Below are 26,195 nucleotides of genomic sequence, written 5' to 3' on the forward strand. Positions count from 1 at the left end.
ACTGTACTGGGCCTTAAGAAGCAGAAGACAAGCCTTCCACAGGACTTTACACTCCCCAAATCCGAGGGACTGGGTTTTCATTGCAGTTAACAGCAGAGGGGGTAATTAATAGATTAAGCCAGATCTGGGGCTGTGAATGTGTAGCAGAGTTTTGTGTGATTTAATTTTCTTAATTTGATACTCTCAGAATGTGCACAATCCAGAGGTGATTTGGTTGTAAAGCTTGCAGATAGGCTCACCTCCTCCTGTAATTATCAGAAGGTCTTCTGATCTGCCAGCATGCATAAACTGGATATTTGTATGTACACAGGAATCCACCAAGCACAAACCTCTTGAGAATTTTGGCTCCCTTTATTAGTAACCTTTTGTTTCATGATCCTTGCTCTGTGTTTTTTTTTTTTTCTTCCTCCCTGTTTTCCATACTGGAAACTGTGTTGCTGAACTCACCTAGTAAAGGAAAAGTGCCTCCTAATAGTTGTTCTTTAAGGGGAGGTTGTGATGAGGAGGCTGGGATTTCAGATTTCTGCAGAAACCTACTTCTGAAACCCATTTCTGACAGTGCCTCACTGCCATGTAGCAGCACCCTTGGCTGAAGTGAACTCCACTCATCCAGACTGCCCTGACTTGCGAGTAATTTTCTTGCTCTCCTTAGCTACCCAGGGGTTTGCTCAGTGCTGAGGAGCATATATTGCACATACCCTAGAGAGCTGTTAGCCATATGGCTTCTCCACTAAGTTTCATGGTGGTCCTCTGTTAGATCTTTGTATGTTGCTGTGGAAAAACTCAGTGCCCTCTGGGTTTTAATTCAGGGATCATAAAGACTTACTTCCATGAAGAAGAGAGCAGCAAATGATTCCTCACTGCATTTTGCCTTTCTTTTGCAGTGTGTCAAGACAGGGAGGTTTATGAGTTTCTTATTATGTCAAATTACTTGGTTAGTTCTGCATAATATTGTTTATGAGTATTTAACAACATTTTTGGACATTCTTAGAGACAGAAATTATTTTCAGGGTATGACCAATTAAAGAAAGTGCTTGTTCTCAAGTTCCTTTCTATAGAAATTAATGAAGTATTTTTTGGGAATGAATTCTGAATGTGTTAATTTGCTGATCATCTTCACTAATAACCAGAGATTAGCAGAGAAGTGTTGAGTGAAGTAATCCCAAGCCAACGAAGAGAGATGGAGAACACAGCCAGTGCTATTTTTCTCAGCTCTGTTCCCCTTGTTGTGGAAGGGCTCTCTTCAGGCATCGACTTAACTTGTTTGTTTAGCAGCCCTAGTAAATCCAGAGGGATTGTATACTCATGTCCCAAGGTTCCTCTGTGCACACATGCACAGTAATATTCCTGCCCTAGGTGCCTCTTAGGGTGTTAGGTGTTACCTTCAGAAGATTGTTTCCCTCCCACACAGTCTCAGCTTTACCAAGGTTGGATCTCCTTCAAAGAGAGCAGCCTTCACAGTCCTAACAGGCTTTCATCCATATGGCTTCTCGCTTCCCCCCCCCCCTCCTTCTGCTTTAGCTTTCTCTTGTTCACCTCTCTGCTCTGCAGTTTGCTTGGATGCCTTGCTGCCTTGGGAAGTCAAGACCAAGGATTCTTTCAAGCTTTCTGTCCTAGCATGTAGCTGAATACATTCAAAGACTCCCAAATGTGACTAGCTATGAGTGTGTTGCTTGGGATGGGCTGAGGGCTGTACCTAAGCCACTTTCAGCTCTCATAGTTCTCTCTGTCCCTACTGGCCAAGGAAACCATACATCCTTTTCCTGGTAAGCAAGGAAAGAGCTCTAAGACTTGCTCCTGTGGTTTCCTTCCTACCATTAAACAGATCCATCTCTATACATCTAATATAATTTTCTTTTGCAGCTAGTCAACTCTCTTGATTGTGCTCTTTGCTGATCTGGTGGTTATTTTTGTTGCCTCTGTGGAGAGCTGCTCTCAGCACACCCAGAGCCAACGCTCCTGACAGGCAGCACAATCCTGGAGTGCATTGGCAGGCTGCCTGTGTCTGTCCTGCAGGCCCTGCAGGGACTCTCACACGTTTTGCTGCTTACTTTCCTCTTTCCTAGAGATCTAACGCAATTTTGCAAGTAGTCACTTGGAGCCATATTTCCCTTTGCCCTGGAATATTTTTTATTTATTTTTAGTAAACGTTTGTCAGTATTTCTAACATTGCGCCTCCAGCAACGTGGCCTGGACTGAAGCCACGCAGCAGTCTGACAACCTGTTAGGCGAGTCTCCTATCAATTAGGCTGCAGCTGTCATTGGATCTATTCTCAGCCTCCTTGGTACGTGTTTGCAAATAACAGGGGCTGCTGTTTTGCAGCTCTTGATTTTTTTTTTTTCTCCACAGCCAGTCAAGAACATTTTGTCCCTAGAATTCCTTCTGTCTGCTTTGTTTTTGCTTTCTAATCATCCTCATTTTATTCTCCCAAGAATAAATGCTTATCGAGGATATTATTATAAGTAAAGTGTCTTCACATTCTTTTATTTAATGCACAAAACAATGAAAATGCCCCCCAAAGATACAAAAATAAGAGAATATGTCACTCAAGGCTGTGCCTTGATCCTTTAAATGTTTTCAGACTTTCTCCAAAGCATCCAGACTGCTTCTCACCTGTGGGGAGCTGCCATTTTGAAAGCCCATATTGCATGGAAGCTCTCCATGGGGGCTGCCTTGTTTCTGCTGATGTTTGAACTTTGAGGTGATAGTGTGCTTTATTATCAGGTTTGCCACAGCTGGAAATAGAGTCCCCGACAATGTACAATCTGTTAGAATTTCCTCTTATACCTTCTACCATTTACAGTTTTCTCTTCTCTAAAAAATAATGAAGTTGGCTCTATAACTTTTTTCCAGATGTTACACACTGCATGATGGTACTTGATGCTAATTTTTCATCCAGCAATCTGTGGAGCACAGCCCAGTTTGTATTACACAGAGTAGCCATGCTTAGGTGTATAATTTTTTTGTTTTGCTTCCATGTGAAATGGGAAATCTGAATTGGGTCGTTCAAGCAAGGCAGATGTGCTCAGGGCAATTCATCCTTGGGCTCACTGAAAGACACATTTTGATATTATGCTGTCATTGCTTTCATAAGCCCAGCTCCATCTTTGCACAAACCCAGTGGAAACTGTTCCTCCTTCTTCTCAATCCATAGGCCCTAACACCAGATCTCCAGCCAGCTTGCAGCTCTGGAGGCAGAACCAGCCCATCATAGGCTTGAAACTGTTAAGTTTAGATCAGCTCATGATGAATTGGCCAAAATCCCTGTGCTTGCCTGGTGGGAGGCTAAGGACAGGGCTTTTGTCCTATCCCCACAAAATAGCACACAATAATGTAAGAGCCTCCACCTGATATCACTCGGTGTTTGCTCTGCAAGAATATCTATGAGGAGCCCACTTTGTGCTGTAGCTGAGCTGGCATTCAGAGCCATCTTGAAGCTCTTGTGTATAAAATTATTCCAGAGTAGCTGGGTGGCCCTGTGAAGCTGGTAGGCACTGTGAGGGTTCATACAACCCTGCTTGGCAGTCTTGTATTTTCTGGAATATGATAAACCCATGACAGGAAGGCTTCACGAGGATCACAGCAGGTTTGGTGTTAGTGCATGAAGGCATGGGGCAGCTGGCTCCTTGAAGGGGGCCTGCAGAGCTCTGGGCAGCCTTTCAGTACACGAGGAAGAGGGGCTTCTGTGGGAAGAATTAGGGAAGCCAGAACATGTAGAAGGCCTAGGCAGGGCACTGCTGGTCTGTTTAGTAGGGCAATGGCACCTCAGAAACACCTGAGTGCTTTTGTGATCCTATTGCTAGGAAAGGTGGCTCTAAGTCCCTTAGGAAGCCTCTTTGGGCTAGGATCCAGGCTCCCAATTTAGTTGTTTCATGAAATACTTGTTGGAGATAGATCCTGCTGAGCAGTGCAGACATTTGGGCAATCTCTGGCTGAGACATTTAAGGGTTTCTAAAGTATTTATTTAATGAAAAATGCATTTCACATGTATATAGCATCCCACATATTTCCTGCTCAACCACTGAGCTTTCAACTCTTTGAAAATGTAAGTATAGTTAGAACAACCTGCCATTCTGCAGACAAAGCTTAGTTGGCAAGAAGATGTAGTTTATGCAGTATTTATGTTCTCCTGGTAAACAAAGACAAGTAAAATGCTTTACTTGTTAACATCAATTCAAAGGGAAAGCGAATGATGGCACTTGCTGTAATCATGTTCAGTGTTCTGAAGGTGTCTGTGTTTTTCGCCTTTATTCTAAGCTCTTGCTTATAATTTGCTTCTTCTGTTTTAATAGTGTGTGACTGTTTCTGAGAATGCAGTGTACGACTTTGTTTCCAGACTGTATTTAAGGAGAAGGTTTCTCTCTGGATTTCACAGTGATAATATTAAGTGCAGCAGGAACATTGGTTAAATAAGCAGGAGAGGCCAGAGCTGACTAGTTTGGTGTTCATTTCGTTGTCAGCTGCCATTGGAATAGTGTTCAGATTAATGTGATTACTCTTTGCAGTGGCTGCAAGTTCACAGACCAACTGTGCACTTGTATCAAAGTCGTTAGAATGATTTTAGTCCAGGTTTCCTACCAGAATTATTTATATGAAATGCAGTTGAAATTCTATACTGGCCATTTACACGTGAGGATTTCTATTTCAGGAAGCTTTGGAAATAGCCAGGATCTTCAACTGCACCCTTTCCAAAAGATACAAGATCCTTTTAACATTTAATGATGACTGAGAAGGTGCTTAAAAATAACTTAGAAGCACAAAGCATATTAGTGTGTTGCCCACCATTTATGGGACCAGACTAACAGTTAAATTTTGGATTCCGTTTGCTTTTCTTGTCCTTTCTTGCTTCATGACCTGAGGTGAATTGCCTAGTTTCCCTTGACAAATGAGCTTAATACCTATCTATTGTCTATATTTACGTTATTACGTTATTACGTTAGGAGGTGATAGGATCTGAATTTCTCTTCTCTGAGGAAAGAAGTGTAAAACTCTGTCGTTGTCAGGTAGTATAAGTCAGGTAGTATATATCCTTCTACCTGACTGCACATGGTATTATCTGCTGTATAATTTGCTGGGTATCAAGTCCATTTCACATGCGCAAGGTCCCTGGTTAATGATGGTATAAGCTCTTTTGGGAGGGATTATGCTTACATATGTATTTGTAAAATATTCAACATAATAGCAAGCCAATCTTGACTGTATCATTTATGCTTTGCTAAAATTTATACAATATAGGTAATCAATTAGTCCAATTCTCCTTCATGCTGCTAAATGGAACATGAAGAGTTCATAATGGGCAGCAGTAAATAGACATTTGTATGTACACAGGTATCCTGTGCAGTGAAAGGGGCATGCAGGAGACAAGGCACTGAACAAAACAGCCTTGCATAAAACCAGGCTTTCATTTAAAGGAAGAAAAATGTTGCTGAAAGCTGCAAGATTATTAGCATTACTATGCATGAGCAGTAGTCAAAAAAGGTGTTACAAGAGGAAGAGACATTATTCAAGTGTCTAAGAAGATGGACCATCATCAGCAGTGGAGAGAGAAAAGGCTTCCAAAGGAATAGCATAGCATTTCAAACATTAAATTATAAGGGGACTGAGGCTTTAAAAGGTATATTGGAGTTTCTGCATTATTTATAATTTGAGATTGCCTTTCCCCCTAGATGCTTAAGTTTTGTTCCATTCATACAGAACAGAAAAGTCCTTCCCATACTTCTCAGCTTCTGGACACTGAACTGGCTCTAAGTTTTAGGCTATAATTTACTCTAAGAAGACACTGATTACCTGCAGTGCTGCACTGGGTCGAGTCTGCTTCTGAGAAAGGCTGGGAAGTGAGCAAAATTTGGCTGCCATTACTCTGGAGCTCGGGAATGGTGGGCTTGCAATTCTGTATTATTTTGTATTTTAATTGCATCCATATCGATGGGCTTCAGGCACTGACAGGGTTTCACAGTGCTGGGTGCTGTCCTTTCCCCAACACAATTTAAGGTCTGGTGGACACCTTTTTTGAACCTAGTGCACAGCTGCACTGACAGTGCAATCACTCAGAGTGCAGAAGCTTACACTAGGAAAAAAACCTGCAAAAATATACCTTGTATCAGTTGCCTGAGAAAAAGAAGCTGTATTGGCAAAACCAAAGTTTTTTTCCCTTTTGCTCATATTATGGCTGTGTCTACATTAGGGCTTTTGCTGGCATAGCTGAAAAAAAAATCACACTGCTAGCTGACAAGGATATGCTGACAATTTTTTAAAATAGATGATGGATCAGTGTGTGTTTCTGTATGTGGGGAAGGGGGAGGGGTGAACCTGATTTAAAATAGAAGTTTCTAAAATTAGTTTGCACAGATACCCTTTAAATGGCAAGTACTACTACCCTTGCCAATAACTTGCCACTTCCTGGCTCTCCTGTCCTTCTTACCCAGGCCCTGTATTTGCTTTCCCTTCCACCTTGTCTGCTCCACACCCTGGTGTGCCCAGCTGAGGACTCTTGCCTGCTCTCCTCAGTTCTCCTGCCTGGTTCCTGCCCTGGCATCCTCCAACCTCCGTGCCTCTGCCTCCACCTTCTCTGCAGCAAACACCTGCACTGAGGCTCCAGGCCAACGCCTCGGCCACCAGGAGTTGCCCTTGTTCCCTGAAGTGGGAGTTTCTTGCCTTCCTTCCAAGGCCTCTGGTGGGTTTGAAGGCTCAGGCTTTGCATACAAACAGAAGTGCTCCATACATGCTGTGCCATTGTAAAATGCTTAATTTCCTTCAGCCAAACTGCTTATTAAGTCAAAGAGAGAGCAGAGAGATTTCCATTTCTAACATGGCAAGAAGGCAAAGAATTTCCAGAACATCTGGAGAATACTTGGAGGAAGAGATGGAACTATGTTAAGATCCCAGGACTTGAGGCATGAATGCTGGTTCTGTTGCTGCCTCTTCTGACCAGGCAATTACTATGTTTACCTTGTTCCGTCACTCAGGTTGGTTGGTTTGTCCAAATGACATAGAAAGGTATTTTATGTACTAGCTCCCTGGGAAGGAATTGATCCCAGAACAACTGTGGTCTTTCAGTGTCATCTTTGGACAAAGTTACTGCTTTGGTGCCTCAGATTCTCTACATAAAAAATGAGACTTCACGAGACAGTTTGAACCTTAATTTGATCAAATTAGGGTGAGCTCCTGTGGTGGTTGAGTCTGCAAGTGCAAGGAGTAGGGATTAGCTGTTTCTCAGATGCTTAAGACTCCTTTGGAAGCACAACTTGGTGAAAATAAGTTGCTAAATAACCTTCAGATGGTGTGAGAGTGAGGGGTCAGAGGCAAGCAGGTTCCTGAGCAGAAAGCAGCCTGGGCAAACAGGTCCTTGAACCACTCACATGTGTCAGGGTGCATAGCCAGCACCCCAGAGTCTTTACTGATGGTTATTGCAGGTAATTCATGGGTTATGCACCTGGAAATGAGGCATATGTAATCATTTTTTAAAAAGAGCAGTGAGAGGACTTGTTTTAGTTTTTTTCTGAATGTGAAAGTTTAAGCATTTAAATAGCTTTTAACTAAGTAACCCAAGCCCATTGGTATCAATTATTTGCTCAGAGTTTAAACTGACATTTCATAAGTATGTTAATTGATACTGCACTAACTTGCTATAGGTATCTTCCTAAGTGCCAATTATCTGCCTCAACATTCCCCACAATTTAAGTTTGTTAGTAAGAAGCTAATTATACTAGTTTATTGCTGATGGAATTACATGAAGAGTAGATTTCACTCTTACATACTTATTAGACCTCAATAAGTGATCCTTAGCAGTCTGTTGCCGTTCAATTAACAAGTAATAACTTTCTTAATGAATCTAATTGAAATGCTTATTTCAGTCAGGCACCTCATATAAAGTGCTTTACTTTGAGCACTTTCCTGAGTGCTAGTTGTGTTTACTTAACAAGAACAAAATGGGGCCACTGAGGAGAACTCTGACTGTGATGAGAACTGAACCAGTGTTGGTAAATTCCTGCCAAACATGACCAGAAGTATCTGCCAGGTGATTTCTGTTTTTCTGAAATATCACAGGAATAAACCAAGACTTTTTTGTCTCTGAGGATTTAAATCCATGGAAAGGATTCTGTAGCCTGAAATTCTCTGAACACATCCTGCTGCAATGGATGTAAACACACTGGCTGCTCTTCTGGGAGCTGCATAGCTCAGCTCTGGTGCTCTGCATGGATGCTGTCATTGAGATCTTGTTACAGTTCAACTCTCCAAAACTTACTCCTTTTCCTTGGGACCCTGCATGTTTGGCTTGAGATTGATAGAAGTACAATGATGGCTATATTTAATGATCTAAAGCTATTATTATAATTACAGCCAAAAGAGGATATAACTGAAGGATTTTATACTGTTCCATGTCCTTCAGTGAGACTGGCACTAAATCACAGTGAATTTAATCTTTGCTCACAAGCATGATGTGCACTGAACTGTCTTGAGTGACCACTCCTGGGGTGAGCAAAAGCCAGTTCCTGTGTAGAGATAGACTCCTAACAAAAAGTCAAGGCTGTGTGTGCAGGATATCCAGGGCTGCACACACCATACCTGGTGAGCTGTTAGGTGGGAGTCTCCTTCATGGGAAGAGAAGAATTCTTACCTGGGATTTTAAAGTCTAGAAGGGATAACCTGCTGTGCTCATTCATGGGATGGGAAGACCCAACAATGGTTGGCTTCTGAAGCTGTTTTTTGCTTTAGGATTAAAAGTTGCTTTCTTCTGTAATGAGGATTTAACAGACAAGACTTGTGTTTGTGGATAAATGCCAGGAAATCTTCTCAAGCAACGCTAACAAATTATGCCATTTGGCAATATTAGTGTATGGGCAGTAACCTTTTCTCAAGAATTTTTAGCAGATAGATTTAGTGTCAAAAAACCCCATAAAAGCTGTAATATCTTCTCCAGTATATCAGGTTTGTTACCAGCCTTTTAATGTATGCCTTCTACTCATTGAATTGAAAGACCTTATTGATCTCTTTGCAGCTGAACTGATTATTGGGGGAAGAGAGAGACTTCCTGAAAGAAGCCAAGAGAAATTATTCATTTAACATACTCTCATTTTAGTAAACTTCCATTTAACCTCCAGGGTTAATTAAAAAGAAAAAAATTGCTGGTTGGCTGGCATAAATTTATTAAATCAGACAGAAACTGAGTTCAGGCTAGTACATTTAATGTCAACGTTTGTAATAATCTTAGGGGAAAAAGAATTCACATTGACTTATTAGTATTCCAGAATTGCTTTATTTTAAAACAACAGCCATAAGAGCAGAACAACCCAAGAGGAAAATAGCCTCCAAAATGGAAACACATTCTGTAACCTTGGATAGATCAGAAATTCCTAAATAAGGTATCAGGGACTTTGTAGGTCTGTGCTTATTGGTCAAAATCCTGTCGTCATCAAGAAGCATTAGCTGGTCGGTGTCTGTAGGGTTGGGATTAGGGGATTTGGTGTGTTGTCCAGTGATGGTTCTTCCCCATGTCTATAGGGTGAATGTTACACATCAGAGCTGGCATCTTTGTTAATGTCTGAGCAGAGTGCAAGGATTAAATGGGCCTAACAGCTGAGGGGATTTTCAAAGGCATGAGTGGTATTTTGACGTGTTTTCCCTGCAGACTTGCTTTTAGATCCCTGGTTTGGTTTGGGTGTGTCACCCCACTGCACTCCCTGACCCTGTTATGGACAAAGTACTTATGGGTGTTTGGAGATTTGGGGAAATTTTTAGAAATACAAATGCCAGCACCTGAGTTAGTGATGAGATGGAGGATCCTGTGCTTGACAGGAAGGAGTTAATAGGGAACCATCCTGGACAAGGTTCTGCCTTGGCATTCATGCTGTGGCAAGCTTGGAGGTGAGACTGGGTGCCATAACGAAGGTGCAGTCTGCCATTTTGAAGCTGGGCTCCTGTGATTCTGACTTGACTTTGCATCTGAACCAGAGGGGAGTGGGGCTGGAATATCCTACAAAGCAGCAGTTCAAGAGAGAAGCCTTCATTGGAAGGACTTTATGAAGAAACAAATGAATACTAAAATACTAAAGTGCTGCTTCATGACAGGTTAGTTATTGTTCTGTGCAGAACAAGTTAAACTATGTTTCAGAAAACACAAGGAGGAGTGTAAAAGGTCCAGTATTTGATTTAGATAGAAACTGCTGACATTGTTAGCTGGGTGGCATTTGTGCAAGATTTTATTAGAAGCCAACATCATAAAGCTGTCCATTCTGTTAACCAGTTTCAGGGCAAACATTTTCTCCTCTCTCCAGCCATGAGATTGAGATGACAGGTTTCTAAATAGTTTTCATCTGAAATGTGACAAAAACGATATTTTTGGCAACTGATCTTGCTTTGTGTCCTATGTGATATTTTGTCCCTCCTGGTCTAGAATACCTTTTGTAGTTAGAGCCTTCTGAGGTATATTCCCTTTCTCAGAGTATGGGGAGCAATGCTACCTGGAATTTTGCGCCTGTGGAAGAGCAAATCCAGTCTTTTACCAACTACTGCAGTTTAACTGAAGCAGCAAGAACTGGCAAGGAATGCTTGTAATATGGAACATATCATGTATAGTAAAATGTCATTTTCAAGTACTTTCTGAACTCTCGTCTCAGTAATGAAGCAGCTCTGAAATATCACATGACTTTCTCAGTGTGTTGCACTCTGTATAACCTTGCCTTTGATCGTGATGTCATTTCAGATGAAAGGCTCGCGTGGAGAACGGTGCGTTGTGCATTAGGATCGGCAGATATCCTCTGGGATCTGAACAGAGGAGGACTATTTGAGATGTGCACTCTATGCTTGTCAAAGAGAAGTAAGTGCTGCAATAAAAAGAGTAGTCAGATATCTAAACTCCCCTTGGTGTGGATAGAAGGAAGACTTCACCTTTCTGCAAGAAGACTCGCTTAATCTGAAAGTTCTCCTAGAAAGGGTTGTAAGGATGAATACTCATTTTTACTGTCATTCAGCCAGGGTCCTAACTCAGATCAGTGATTTCCTGAATATTTGAGTAGCTCCAGGTGGCCCTGCTTAAGCAGGGGTCTTGAAACAGATAATCTCCTGAGGTCCCTTCCCACCTCAATCATTCTATGATTTTGTGATTTTGGTATCTAGATATGCCTGACTTGAGTGTTACCAATAGATGTGAAACAAACACAAGACACCTTCTTCTGCTTCTGTTAGCACCAGGAGCATCCACCCAGCAGTCTCAATGAGCTCTGTGGGTACCTTCACATGGCTTTTCACCTCTACCTGGGTGCTCAGCATCTGGCACCTTATGTCCCAGCTGAGTCCACTATATGATGGGCTTTTCTAGTGAACTTAAAAACACACTTACAGCCACACACACTGCAGCCCAGGGATGTCAGCTGGCCCAAGCAAGCCTGTTCAGTTCCCATGGCAGTACCTGCTGGAAAGCTCTCCAACAACCTGAAAAAAGAGGTCATTCCCTCAGAGGCATTTTTCTTACCCTGAAGCCTTGATCCCCTTATCCAACACCTGTGGCCAGAGATGATGTTGGGAATGGCATCCTGTTACAGCAAATGCTTTCCTGCAGATGTGCATCCCATTTTACTTTGGCCTTGCTCACACCTCCTTAGCATTTGCTTTCTGGGAACGTCTGAGTGATTGAGGGTGAAGGCCTGGCCCCATGCAGCTCTGCCATCTCCCTCGATGGAGTCAGTATTTCACTTGTGCTAGCAGTGACAGAGACTGAATGTTCGAGCTGCATGCACAAGCTCTCACAGAAATCAATTCTCACATGCAGCATTAATATTGGAAGTGCTTCTCTCTCACCTAATTGTTGGTCAGGCACAATAACCTGTGACTAATGGCCATTCACAGTTATACAGCATGGCCTGATCATAAAAATTTGCCATTAGTCTCTGGCAAAAAAAAAAAAATCTCAAGCTGTTAATTGACCAACATGTATTCCTGAGGAAATCAGAGTAATCACATGGATTTTCACTGCACAGAAAAGGAAGGTTCAGCTAGCTTGTGCATTGTTTTTATGATTCATCTGCTCTGATCTGCTTTTGATTATTTTTTCCTCATGTGAGGCCAGTATTGTAAATCAAAGATTTGAGACATAACCCTGTGCTTGAAGTGACCCAAATTAAAAGCCAATTGCCACCCTTCTTCTCTTACTAGGCAGCTGTCCATTTCTGTGCAGGAACAAACAGATGTTAAAGGCTGTCAATACTGCTGCAGAAGCAAACCAGTGAGCTCATGGACTGCCTCTGCCAATAGTTAAGGTCAGCTACTGGAAAAAGTTATAAGACAGCTATTACAGCCAGGTATGATCCTGCTGAAGGGCCTTCATTGAGAACTGGTATTCTTTGCTCATTTTTGTGCAGTTCAGTGAGACTCTGCCCTAGAAAACAGCTTCTGATTCTCAAAAGAAGGACAGCAAGATATGTGCAGGTCAGTTTGGAGGTTGGATTTATTTTTTTTTGTCCGTTCAAGTTTTTCTGTCATAAAATTCCTTTTATGTTGACAAATGAGGATAATTCCTGAAAATGGTCAGGATAGCTTGTCTATGTGGTAGATTTTCTTCTCTTTCCCTACCCTTAAAGCACTATAGGAGCTTGAACAACACTTCTGGCTGACATGAAGGGCAGAGGCACCAGTCTGGTAGGGAGGATGCAGTGTCACTGTTGCAGCCCAAGGAATTCCCAACCCTTACCTAAACATGGGGACCCTCTGGCACCTCTGCTCTGGTCAGCAGCCTTCCCTGTAGGACACAGACTGGGATCTGGTTACAATTTTAATGAGAAGAGATCAGAAAGTTATTAGTGACTGTAGGAGAAAAGCAAGCGAGGAGACTGTAAATCAGGCCATCGGATGAATTCAGAATGCACTAATAAAATCAGAGCTTCCAATAAATTTCATTTCAGGCAGAGTAGAAACAGTTTCTCAGCTGAGAGTTCAGGACAGATTATAATTTCAGATGTGTGTCAGGCCAATTCAATGTGCCTACAAAAATGTTTGCAAGCAGGCAGCAATGGCTGGACCAGAGTCAGACCCTCACACCAGTTGAACTTTAGTGGGGTTGAACAAAAACACAAGACTTTCTATTTCTCTGAGCAAAGCTGAATCTAATTAAATATTTAATGTGGGGTTTTTTTTTTTTTTTCCTCCCAAATCCTTTGGTTTCTTGCTCTTTCATACTATGATATGATGACATTTGAACAACAAATGCAGTCTTGGTACGTTGGTCTCCTGGCACTACTTTTTTATATGAAAAGCTTGCACATCCCAGCTGAAGTCCAGATGCTGTATTTATGAGGTATTTTGTTGTGATCAATTTTTAAAAAATATTTTTCCATGCCATGAAATTAATAGGCACCTGGGGAAATACCAACCAACTCCTCCCTACTCCTGCAAATACTAACCTTTCCCAGATGGGAAAGTATTTCTCTTTCCCTTTATTTACCTGCAAGATGTCCTTGCTAGTGCTCAGAATCACAGAGAGAGTAGGAAGCATTAAGTAGAAAATGCTGCAAACAGACTAACTGCACTAAACCCATTGCATTTGGAGGAGCCATTTACTGCATAAACCTTGCATAATCTTCCCAGGGTCACAGAGTGAGTCATTAGCAAGACAGCACTAAGACAGAGGCATCCTGATTTTTCTAACTACTCTGATTACTCTAAGACCCCAATTTAAAAGGCCATAGGTTTGTGCTGGCAGCGCAGTCATAGAGATAACTGCTCACGGCTTTACAAATTGGTTTCCTTGCAATCATCTCACTAGCACAGGCTTGTAGCCCTTTGGTGTTTCACCTGTGTTCTGTTCCAAACTATTTTTTTCTACAAAACCCAAAGCAAGCCAGAGCTGAGCAGGAGCCTCTCCTCTGCCCTCCTGTGCCCACAGCTGCCCTGCCCCACATCCCACAGCGCTGGGCCCTCCCCTCGCTGGGGTGACCCTGCCTGCCTCAAGCACCCTTCATGTGCTCATTTATCAGTGTGGCTTCAGTGTTCTTCAAGAGAGACCTTAGGATGCTTAAAACCAATCGATTGACCCAGGAAAGCACTGGAAGAGAAAAACTGTGTTAATTTGTTTTCTTGCTAACCTTTTTCTCATTGCTTCAGTTGCCTTTCAGAATGGGGCTTCTGTAGGTGGCTGCTTTGGCATAATCTCTGGAGACAAGTCCTCTCTGTAAGTAATGGGAGAGTTTCCCTGTGCAATATTTTTCTAACAAATTGTTAATATTTATTTTCATGGACTTCTGTGATGTTTGCACACACCATGTAGCCTGGCAGAGCATGTTGGGAGAGATGATGGTCTGGCTACATCCATGCAGCCACCAAGTCACTCCGGTTGAGGGAAGGCTGGTTTAATACAGACCAAACCATGTAGATCTGGAAAAATGGTCGTTTTACACATTTTAGATAAAACACAGACATTTTCTGAACAAAAAATATCCCAGGATTTGTGCTGCAGATGCATATTTATACATCACTAAAATTGCTATTTGTAATTTTCTCATGATGACCTTTAATGCCTGGCTGAAGATGACTCAGGTAGGCACAGCTCCTCCACAGAGGGAAAGCCTTTAGCCACACTGGCTGACACTTTGGTGTCAAAGGCATAGTTAATTTTAAGGTGGAAAAGCAGCACATTATGAGAGCTGTATGTGTTTGATGCATCATTTTATATTTAAAGACATCCAATGAAAAAAACCCCATACCAATAAAAAAACAGAAATTTTCTTTGGCACTAAAAAAAATTATTTATAGGTTTGGGACATCTTTTTTAAGCACCATATTTCTTTTTCCTTTAGATTTTTTTTTTTAATAAGATACAACTAGGTGCCATTGTAGTGTTATAACGTGCCAAGTAATATCAAATGATTAATACCCTGACGGTAGAATCTTATAAAAAAATCGTTTTTGTCCATTATCTAAAATCAACTTTTAATTAAAAGAATACATTATATTTGTTTTCTGATACTAAATTACCTTGATTATTTTAAAATTGTGTGGGATGCTGGCATATACGAAATATACAGCGTCTATTTTTCTGTTGGGCTTTAGCTGTCTGCCTGAAATGTGAGCTTCAATTATTAGGCATTAATAAGTATTTAGGGATGTCCTGCTATGTGAGTCTGCAATTAATTTTCCCATGAATTAGCTCTGTCTTTTGTAATCTACCTTGTAGAAGGAACACACTAGCTTCTTTCAAAACTGTACTGTATTTGCACAAAATTGGTATTTTTTTAACCTTAGTAAGAAAGGTTTGCAGGAAGCAGAGCCCAGCTGAAACCTGGATCGAGCTCCAGGGATCAAATTTGGTGGGTGGTGGTGCTGTGTGGGCAGCCCTGACTCTGTACTGAGCTCTGCCACTGCTCGCTGGTTACTCTGATGTTTGCATTTACCTCAGGAGGCAGAAAGTCACCTACAGACCCTGACCCTTCCCCAAGAGCACCCAGGCCAGCGTGACTGAGGAGGAAACAGGACCCCAGTGTGTGTCACCCCACCTCCTCCAGTCCTGTCCGGCTGGCGAGCGGCTGACTGCTCCATGCCCTCCTCACGGAGCTAATGAAGGCAAGCTGAGATTTTCCCCTTCTGTAATCCCACAGCACATCTGCACTAATAATGAAATTACACACTTGGTACATGGGAATATTTTATTTTGACTTTACATGCGGTGTTAAAAACCCAAAGAACGTATTATTTACACATCCACAATACAAGTTTACAAGATATCTATACATGTTAAAGTACTCTATAGTAATAGAGCAGCTTCATTTAAGGGTTACTTTTTTATGCCGTACCATTAAAAAAGATACAATCTGCGTTTACCTTTGCACAAATGGATAAAGCATCTTTTATTATTAAATTAACAGAATAAGGACTAGGTTGAATGTTAGAAATTTCAACATAAATACTGAGAGAACTCACATTACCATCTACAAGGCAGCACAATGTTACAGGAGGTTATCAGGGTTCACATACATTTATTTTCCGGGTCACACAAGTCTGTATTAATATTTGTAAAGTGAATTCGGATCAGTTTGTGTCTTTTGACAACTGAGTACATTTTAATAGTTATTAATCTGTAGTGTTTTAGTTGCAAGACAGAAGTGTTTAGGAAGAAAGATCATTGATTTTTGGATCCAGAGGTCTCAGGAAATAAATGTCCCTTACAGCCTTACAAGAAAAAAAATGACTACTTCTATCCTTTATTCTTTGTTCTGTAACAGAGATTCAGTTTTTAGTGACTAACCTCATCTCCCCTTTGAACACATAGTATGAATCTCCACCGTCTCTGAAACCCATTGCAGTTATTTGTCCCACTAATTCATGAATATTCCTCTGCCATGGTTATTTCTATAGTTATGTTCAATAAACAATGTGGTAGTGTGTAGTTTGCAAGCTAAAATAGCCATCTGTGTTGAACATCAGCTGCAAGTGGATACTGTAAACCCTACTAAATAGCTTACACAACTTTAGCAGGTGTTCCATTACCCTAGAAACCTCATTTGATTTCACATTATAACTGTTTGATCCTTCAGAGAGCTGGAGTGGAATGTTTATCATGGTAAGGTGATTTAATGCTGCTGTCTTCTTGGATTGTAGGCTGCCTTTAGTTACCATTAATTATTCTTGTGTTTTATCTTTTTTTTTTTTGGGTGCTGTTGAGAGGTTTTACAACTGGCACTCGGAAGATATGTGCTGTAGTGAGAACACTTGACAGATTTAATTTTTTTTTTTAGTACTTTTATCATTTGCATGAATAAGGCACAAAATGCACAGATTCAGGTAAACTCACACATAATATTTACAGAATATTGTCATTACCTGCATGACTTTGGAAAAAAACAAACCTTACTTTACACAACAAAAACAAATTGATTGCACTACTGTTGAGTTTTCACAGACTGCTTCTGCCAGGCCAATTAATGTTTCTCCTTTTTTATTGACAAGAGTCTATCAGTGTGTAGGGCATTATTAAATGCAACAAAAACGTGACCTTCTCCAGTTACACAGGCGTTTGCCAAGTGAACTGACTATTAGCTGCCCTCAATGAGAAGTACAGGGGCTCAAGTTCACAGTGGCCAGGTATTGGATGGAGGCACTGTGGAAACACAGTAAAACTCCCCCGTTCCAGCCCAAAACACGAGATTTGAAATGCACAGCTCTGAATCAATAGCAGCATAACAGAGTTATGAAGAATTAAACATATCTGCACACTTTGACTGGGTGACTGTTTCATCCAGGCGTTCCCCCAGAAAGCTGTCAGAGATGCGCAGTTCATCCTTAGCTGGCTCCAAGCAGAACCCAGCGGGCTGCAGAAGGCAGAGTCATCTGTTTGTTCAGTCATGCTCAATGTAAACAATTCCATAGCATAAAAGATGCAATGGGAATCTAAGAACATCCTAGTGTGTACAGTACACACACACATCCACACACACGCACAGCTTTATCTGTGGCAAAAACAAAATGCCACACACATGGAGAGAAAAAAATAATAATGCTACAGTTGGGCCAGAGACTTAATTCCAGCAAATTGATTATTAACCCAGCTATTCATTGAGACATTACCATTTTCTGACATTTGTGCAAGAGGCAAGGTGAATGCATACATAGTAAAATGTTCACATTTAATGGGAATGACCACACTTAATGGCAGTCTAAAATGGAACCCATTTTTCAAGTATTTGCTTACCGATTTTTTCCCAACAACTGTTTTCTAGCGATTTAGAACAGTAACGTAGCCCCCACCCCATTGTGCTACATGTCTCCTTAGCTCCAAACAAAAGAAATGTAATGACCAGCACTTTCCTTTGTTTTTCTTGTGTTTGCTTGTAGCAAGTACACCAACTCTTGCTACAGCTACGTGGCAAGACATAGATGTTGCTCAAGTAAAGACAGTTTCTTTGGCCACTTTGTTCTCCTTAACAACAAGCAAGTCTCTGTCTTATGTGTCTGCCACATCATCATCACAACCTGTACAGGTCAATGCCACACTCATTTAGCACAGACACGTCCTAGTAGCTGTATTTGTTCAGTGGTCTGACTGATGTCGTCTGAGGGACGAATGAGGGTTTTGGTGGCACGTCGGGTTTTAGGGAGGGTGTCCTCTTTATTCCTGTACGAGGCAGGGTGCCGTTGCTTGTGTAGCTGCTTTGCCTGGACAAGGAAGGCTGGAGGTGAACGCTGACAGGCGTCCCTTGCATGTAGTCCATCTTTGTGCCTGCCGTGGGAGCCATGTACCCCCCACGATTAATACTTGGCTGTCTGGATAACAAAACACCATTTGGTGAGTTTAAGTTTTTAGGAAGGGCAGATATTGAGTGCCTCTGTGAAGAATTTTTATGATAACCCCTCTGCCTTTCCAAAGAGGTCATTGGTACCGCAGGAGTGGTGGGAACGTCCACTCGTTTTGTGGGACTGTTTCTCGGAAGAGTTGATGGAGGAGAGTATAAAGACGCCTCCCTGTTGGGAACCTTAGGTGGGATCTCAGACATATTGCCCATTGGATCCAGCATTAAAGTCTGGTGGGCCACTTGAATATCTCCCATAATTGCTTTGGGATTATTAGTAGTTTCATTTAAGTGTTTCAGAAAATCATTCAGGGTGTTCCTGGAATCAACAGATCTCCTGTGGTCTCTTTTGCTGGATGATTTTGTAAGTGGATGATCAATATGCTGCATCTTTTTGTCTGCCTTGTGCGCATTAGAATTCGAGAAAGATGTATTGTAGTCATGGGTAGCATTGGGAAGAACAATAGCACTAGGAATATGTCCGTGACTTAGAGGAGAGTGGGGTGGAGGACTGGAAGGAAAAAACTGAGGGCTTTTTAGTGGGGTTTCCTTTCGTGAAGCATTGAGGTTACCATGTGCTTTGTCCGACTGACTTTTCATAGCCTGCATAGTCTTTTGTTGAAGAACTGGTGTAGATTCAGGAGTGGGAAGTGCAGCTAATTCTGGAGGCTGTCCCCTGTGGTCCATCATCATGGACTTGGTATCACCATTTGGAGGCAACTCCTTTCTGCTGGTCAGCAGGTTTGTGTACAGTTTGGGTGAATCAATGTTCTGCTGATATTCCTTAACAGGACTGTCAAACAGCCCATTCAGTTTGGCAAAGCTCCCGCTGGAGTCAGTGCAGGACTGAGCCGATTCTGCATCTTTGTGTATTTTTCTGGATTTCCGTACAAATATATCCCGGTAACAGTAAACGGCCACTCCCGCAATAAAGGCTCCCAGGACAAAAGCGGCAAAGACACAAGTGATTAGGACATTCATATGTACCATTTGGTTGGACTCTCCTGATTGTACTTCCCACCTCACACCTGCAAAAGACAGGCAGGATATCATAAATCCACAGGTATTTCATACTGACACATTTCAGAAGGCAGCCTTCCTCAGGCAAGTATCTACTAAGTGTTTGTAAGTGCTCTGGCTGTGGTGTTGGTGTAACTCAACAGGGTCCTGCAATCCACACCACTGGTGAATGCAAATAATTTTATAAAATTTAGTTATATAACAACTGTGTGTGCACTGACAAGGCTAAATGAAGAATGTCCATTTTCTCTAATAATGAGGAATGCTTGTTGAAGCTTCTTTCCTCGTATCATGTTTTGTTTAGCCTGTCCCCAAATTTCCTTTAAGGCTCACAAATAGGGGCCTTATGTTATTAACATTAATGATTTCTGCTGAAAAATTGAGGTTATAAGGTCCTACTGGGCCAGACAGCAATTAATAACTCATGGATGGATTTCTCTCTCACTTTCCTGCCCAACTCATAAATCACTATCAAAGGAGAGACAGGATTATGCAAATGTTGTGTAAAAATGTATAACAAATATACTGCATTGTTACAGCCATGCTAATGTAATATGGTAGAAAACTTGTAAACTACTCCAATCCCAGGCTGCTAGCCCTGGAGTGGCACACCTACACTTACACATGTACAAGTTTGAAAATAATGTGATCCTGTTAGAGCACTGATTTTTATTTTATTTTTACCAATAACAAACATAAATACTTGCACAACATTATAAAACCAACTTAGGTTAAGTTATTAGAGAATGTTAAAACTAGAAACTTTCAGCTTAGACCAAGAAATCAAATATTTGATTAATTTTTTATTTGGGTATTAACAGAAGCTCCTTTTGGGTTTTTTTAGATTTTTTTTAGAGCAACCACAGACATCTTGCAGCTAAGACAATGTTAGTTTTTTTAATGAAAGTAATTCTGTTACTATCCCAAGAGATGTTAAAATGAAAGAGCAAGAGGGAAGGAACAGAGCCACTTTTTGTTAGAGGCAAGGCCTTTGAATATTGTTAATGTTCAGGGTTACAGGTTTTAATGGCACTGTGCAGAAGCAGAAGGAAAACATGAGTAAAGATCACTAATAGCTATGACACAAAATGTGATTCAGAACCAAGAGCAAATGATAATACAAACTTAAAGCAAAATGGAAAATAACTGCAGCAAATTAAAATGACAAATGCACGGCCATAATGGCTGATAGGAAACCTGATATGTTTTGGTGGATGGTAATAAAACACAAATGATTTTTGGCTGGTGAGATTTTTCAGTAAATACAGAATTGTGCAAACATGTCTGTCACCTTGCTGTGCTAAGCACTGATATAGACTTGTGTTAAACTTTGGTTATGGGATTGGAAGCTTCTTGATTCTGTGGTTGACTGCAATAGTCCTATTGAATTAAGGTCTCAGTTGCCAGAAGAGCCTAATCACAGGTTCCCTTAGCTGAAAGAATAGCTACAGTAAGATGAACTACAGGCACAATAGGTTTCTTGTGTTCAGCTTAAAAACTCTGCATGTCTCAGTATGTACTGAGATCGCCTCTAAACTGATGCTCATGTCCAGAGTATAAAAATTCAACATTCTTACCCTTGTTCTTCAAAAACATATTCCAGGCAAGCAGAGTTTGGGATATTGCCCTATTTAACACATCGATCTGTCATGGAGCTCTGCTTTGTGTTCTCTTTTGCCACCACCCCCAAATCCAAATGAAAAAATCCCAAACATACTCTAAACCAAACTAGACTGGATTGAAACAATGAATCGAGGTACAGATAGGTCTTGAAGGTAATTTTTAAAATGTATCCAGAACCTTTGATTTCAATGAGAATTTTGGAACACTCCAGGACTAAAAGGCTGAGATTATTATCTGTGTTTCCCATTATAAGCTCTAAGCAGCACTTTCTCCATGGGAAAAGTAGGTATGAAAAACATGATTGCACTGTCTGCATGTTCACAGGAAATGAGTGTAAAATAGAGCCCAACAATCATGGCTGTTACATTTAAACCTTAGACAATGCTGAGACTATCAGGTTTCCATTCAGCTGCAATGTATTCCCTGGTAAGGCCTTACCCTTTGGGACACCTGATAATGGATCAGAATAATCAGAAGTGTTTGGGTCATCTTGAACTACAAATTTCCGAGAGCCAGTCACTTTAGGTTTCCAGGAACCAATCACTTTAGGTGATATAACTGGGATACTTGCCATTGTGGTAATGGAAGCTGAGGAGAACTCCATGTCTGTGGTGGCAAACAGATTTTTATTAATGTGTTTCATGGCACATCTAAGCTATAGCTGGACATAGTATTTTATGGGAGTTACATTTCAGAGCAAAATGTGACCCCCCCTACACTCTGCAGAAGTACAGATGGCTGATTAAAATCAATTACTTCAAAACTGTAAGTATGAAAAAAGTACATTTACACATCAACAGCTGCTAGCCAAAAAGCCAGAGAAGTCAAACATGAAAGCAGTGCAAAAGTTAAAGTAAGCAACTGTGGGGGTGAAAAGCACAACTTAGTCTACTTAATTGCTATATTCTTCACTGGAGACAACATACTTGGCTGCCTTTTAAACATCTTCAAAAAAAAGAAGTTACTTGGAACCATACACACTCATGACAGGTTATGCCTGAGAAACCAGATCAGCACCATTAGTGCTATTATGGTATACCAGGAACTGCTGAATGAGCCATTTCTGCAGGTGGGGATAAAAGGAATGTTTTTAACCCCTATTTTGTAATGGTTCCTAAGGAACAATCCTGCAGAGATTCTGGCTCCTCTGTAATATGTTTGCTGAACAGACCCACCACAGCCTACGTGAAAGTGCGCAGAGGAGGAAACTCATCAAATTGGGTTTTACAATTCACAATCTCGTTTGCACACTTGAGTATTTTGTGTTCACTGTCCCAGTAGGTTTAGGCATGAAGGTCTATGGATTGAGCTCAGACTTGAGAAATGCACTTCAAAACCACACTCAATTCAGGACTTGAAAATAAGGTTCAATTGTAACTGTATCATAAAATATTACTTTGAAAATTCAGTTGATAAACACTCATGAAGCCAGGCAGCATTTTTATGTGACACAGTTTTGTTTTGTTTCCCTCAGTCTCTAACTTGCATTATGGGTAAATAGATCTGGAAAATATTTGTCTCAAACATTACTTCTTGTCAAGTTACAGAAGTGAAAATGTCAGAAACCAAACCACAAAATAATGTTCTTGTTGCACTCTTTACAAATTTAACATACAAATAGATTATTTTCCTGTTAGTCAGTCAGAAATATGCCCTTGGTTTGAAAGCAAAGACCCATGTTCCAAAAGCAAAGGCTGGAAAATAAGGGCTTAGTCTTGCTCCTGTTGAAGTCAACACAGGTTCTGCTCTTGAGTTCAACAGAGGAGCACTGGGTGTCCCTGAACACCAGGGGCTGATGGTGAACACATTATTAGAAAAATCACTGGAGGAGAAAGGATGCAAAAGTCCATCTGACAACCATAGAAAACATTTTTTCTAAGCCACTTTTGTCTACACAATTTCTCATTCAGCTACACAGTTCGTGATGTTAAATTTTTTTTCATTAGCATAAACTACTTAAAGCATTTCAAAAATAAAGAAATACACATTTTAGAAAATGTGTATTTGTGCAAAAAGCTTGCTGGGAAAGAAGGAAAAGAGAAAAGGAGAGGTAAGGAGGAAGATGATGAAGTTCTGCCATTCATCTACTAGAGATGACCAAGAGGGGCATTCACAAACGCATGGCTGGGGATCAAGAGTAAAGCTTAGTGGACTTCGTGCAGTGAAGATGTCATCTATGTTAATCAGGCTCTTTAATAAAAGATGTCTCAATAAATAATGAGCTGTTAACATGCGGCTACACAGGGTGAAGTGCTGAGTGAGAAGAGTCTGACTATCTTTACCATCAGTGGGAACATGAGTAAAAGCACAAAAATGGAGGATTGCCAACTGTGCAAAAGGAAGGAAAAAAGGGCTGAAAATGCTGAACTGAAGGAAAGTAAAGGTCATTAATTCAAAAAAATTAAAAAAAACTAACCAGATGTTGGGTCGCCAAATATTTTGTAATCTGGTGTAGCTGTAGTAGGCAAAATTTCTAAAAGAATTAAAGGAACAAGTAATCAGTAAAAAGTAACAAAAAGAAAGCAAAAGATCTCAGACCTGAGTAATGGAAAAGAAAAACTAAAATATCACTGGTTACAAAAAATAAATTTTTCAGTACTTTGCTGTAGACCCCAAATAGCTGCAAACTGGTGAAGGAAAGACAAAAACTCTGCCACCCAGGACTAAAAAGCTCAGCTTTGTGAACATTCACAGTAACACCAGGTGATGTGTTCATCATGTTACTGAAAAGCTCATCAGAAATTTAACATCCACAGTGAGGTGTGGCCACAGACTATGGTGAGACATTACAAAGAGCAGCAGTGACTGTGCCTTACCATGGCAGTCCCCAAGCTGTGCCGTGTTGCCATATTCGACATCTTGTACATATCCTCCAGTGCTGTGGTTGTATGAAACAAACAAAGAGAACCTGCAATTAACAGTATTAGTAAGGATACAAATGGAGATTTTTTTTTTTTGGGAAGCAGCAAATGGCAACATATGTAACAGCCAGCGTATGGCCCAAAGGACTGCATAAAATGTACGGAATAGTCAGGCTTTAAAACTCTTGTGTGTGCTTATGCCAGGAAATAGAAAAAAACCAACCCCTTTTTTTTAGCAACTGCATCATGTCTTCTCCATTGGGCATGCTCTTGGGTTTAGACACAACCATCCAATTATACTAGTTAAAGTTTGCACTGGCCTGCTACAAAGGCCTCTTTTTAAGATACAGCTGCTAGTGCACCATATATTACAGACTTGATTTGTGCAAAATGCCTTTGGTATGCATATATAGCACCCCAGCTCCAGTGCAGAGGCACAACTTTGCTCTTCCCACTGTGAATCCTGTGCTTTCATATTTGCAATTGCCTGTGCCCTGACCATGCCTGGGAGGGGACACTGTGTACTGTCCTCTCAGAGCTGCTCAGTTTGCATGCTGCAATTGCTCGCCTTCCTGCTTCCAACTGCTCTTCCTACAGGTCTGCCTGTCCTCCTACATGTGTAAAACTCCCACTGAAAGCAAGTCTTCACCCAGAGGTTGCAGAATTACTCCAGACTTTAGCATTCTGTTCTCTTACACATACAGTGCACTGAAAACAAATCTTTAAAAAAATAGAGATTTTGTAACTGTGCAAGAGAAGAGGCATTGAGCTTGGGGGGGACAGGACATGAGCTTGTGGGGTCTGTAAAGCATATTCAGAGATGCTGGGCTAACTCAGAAAGGAGTACTTACAGCATGCCTGGTGTCACTCTTCCACATGCCTCATGGTCTAACCAGCCACAGTATGGGTCCCGTGAAGCAATACATGCCCTTGTAAGAGAAAAACCGCACAAAATCATGCATGTTTTACTTCCTTCCCAAGAGATGCAAGGTGCCCTTGCTTTAAGGGGGAATTCAGGAATGGAGCCATACTTTTTACACGACCCGTGACGCTCACACCGACTCAGGGGAAGTCTAACGACGCAGCTGGAGAACGCAACGAACAGAGCATGGTGGTCTCTGTCCAGCTGGAGGGAAATCACTCTTCTGTCCTCCTCGCTCTCTGCATTGCACCTGGTCAGCAAAAACAAGGCAGGCCACTGCTTTAGGGACTGTAGTACTTAGTGCAGTAAACATTTTATTTATTGTCTGTGTAGCTACTAAACAGAAACTTTTCACATATATAAATGTAACCTACTGCTCTTTGCTGAGAGATTGCTAAACCTCTGGGTTATTAAATGCCAGCTTCTGGCTCCTGTTTACAGCTAGGTGACAAGTTCGCTGAACTATGTAGGAAAAAAATATCCAAAATCATTGTCTTTGTTTTCTCAGTCAGCATAAATATCGTGACAGAACAGAAGAGAAGTCCTGTACTGGATGCCTGTACAGTCTAATTGGAATGCTTCCAGTCCCAAATTCTTTGTGCCAAAAAATAAACAAGTTTAAAATGATCAGATATAGGTTATACACTATTGGTTGCTCTTGAGCAACCCTCAAGATAAGCACAGATCATTTCTCTTTAACATCACCAAATACTTCTGACGTTTCAGAAGTATTTGCAGGAGAATTAGACTGTGTCACTGACGTCACTGGAGTGGAATTAGGTTGTTCATTCAACCCATACAAAATGGCAAGTGACCAAATATTTTTAGGTTATTCAACATGAGGAACATGATGAAATGACAAACAAGTGGTGATGTTGGTGATAATGAGCGGGTTTACCATAATCCTTTTTAGCTAGGTACCAAGGAGTAGATGAAGAGCTTAGATGTTCTGGTAATACTTACTTTGCATGATTATATGCTTCAATCTCTTCCAGCAATACGCTGTCATTCAAAGAAAAAGGCCTGGTCTTTGCCAAGATTTTAAGCACTACTCCTGCTTCAGAGCCAACAAATATGACTGTGTAGTTCTGGTAGGGTCCAGCAGCATGGTCTACAGCTATTGCTGTCAATCTGTATCTAGCAAGACCAAAAGGCACATCGTTAACAGCAAGTTTTCTTGTTTTCCTTTTCACAGACATTACTTTTGAAGTGTCATACCTGACACGTGTTTTGGTAAACCAGGGCTCCTCAGTGACTGAGGGAACAGCTGAGTCCATCAAAGGATGAGATTTGATGAAGGAGAGTGTTTCGTCTGGGAAATCAATGGAGGTTTTGTAAGCCTCTGCTAGGCCGTGTTTTGCACAGCAGCCAGGTCTGAAATGAGAACAACATTGTTTTCCTCTAGATATTTTAGTTAATGAGAGAAGGCAGCCAGTTAATGAGCATCCTTATGGCTGAAGCGTCAAGCTCTGCTTTGGGTTTTACCCAACAAGGCA

General features: G+C 41.1%; 1 protein-coding gene across 16 annotated transcripts in view; it reads right to left on the reverse strand.

The window, feature by feature from the left end:
- Window positions 1-15,619: 15,619 nt before the first annotated feature.
- Window positions 15,620-26,195, reverse strand: part of SEMA6D (semaphorin 6D) — a 246,991-nt gene continuing 236,415 nt past the window's right edge. For 9 of the 16 annotated variants that reach the window (XM_085070612.1, XM_085070611.1, XM_085070615.1 and 6 more), the window contains 8 exons: window positions 25,918-26,073; window positions 25,663-25,836; window positions 24,809-24,949; window positions 24,629-24,706; window positions 23,733-23,824; window positions 23,333-23,389; window positions 21,355-21,522; window positions 15,620-19,301 (listed from right to left, as the gene is read on the reverse strand). In XM_085070612.1, the coding sequence (XP_084926738.1) occupies window positions 17,998-19,301; window positions 21,355-21,522; window positions 23,333-23,389; window positions 23,733-23,824; window positions 24,629-24,706; window positions 24,809-24,949; window positions 25,663-25,836; window positions 25,918-26,073 (2,170 nt within the window). In that variant the 3' untranslated portion in view covers window positions 15,620-17,997. The remainder of the gene's footprint in view (window positions 19,302-21,354; window positions 21,523-23,332; window positions 23,390-23,732; window positions 23,825-24,628; window positions 24,707-24,808; window positions 24,950-25,662; window positions 25,837-25,917; window positions 26,074-26,195) is intronic. The other 7 variants (XM_085070602.1, XM_085070605.1, XM_085070607.1 and 4 more) reach the window with 7 other exon arrangements.

The sequence above is a fragment of the Lichenostomus cassidix genome, chromosome 10 (genome assembly GCF_008360975.1).
Source record: "Lichenostomus cassidix isolate B80296 chromosome 10, HeHo_3.0, whole genome shotgun sequence".
Lineage (NCBI taxonomy): Eukaryota > Metazoa > Chordata > Aves > Passeriformes > Meliphagidae > Lichenostomus > Lichenostomus cassidix.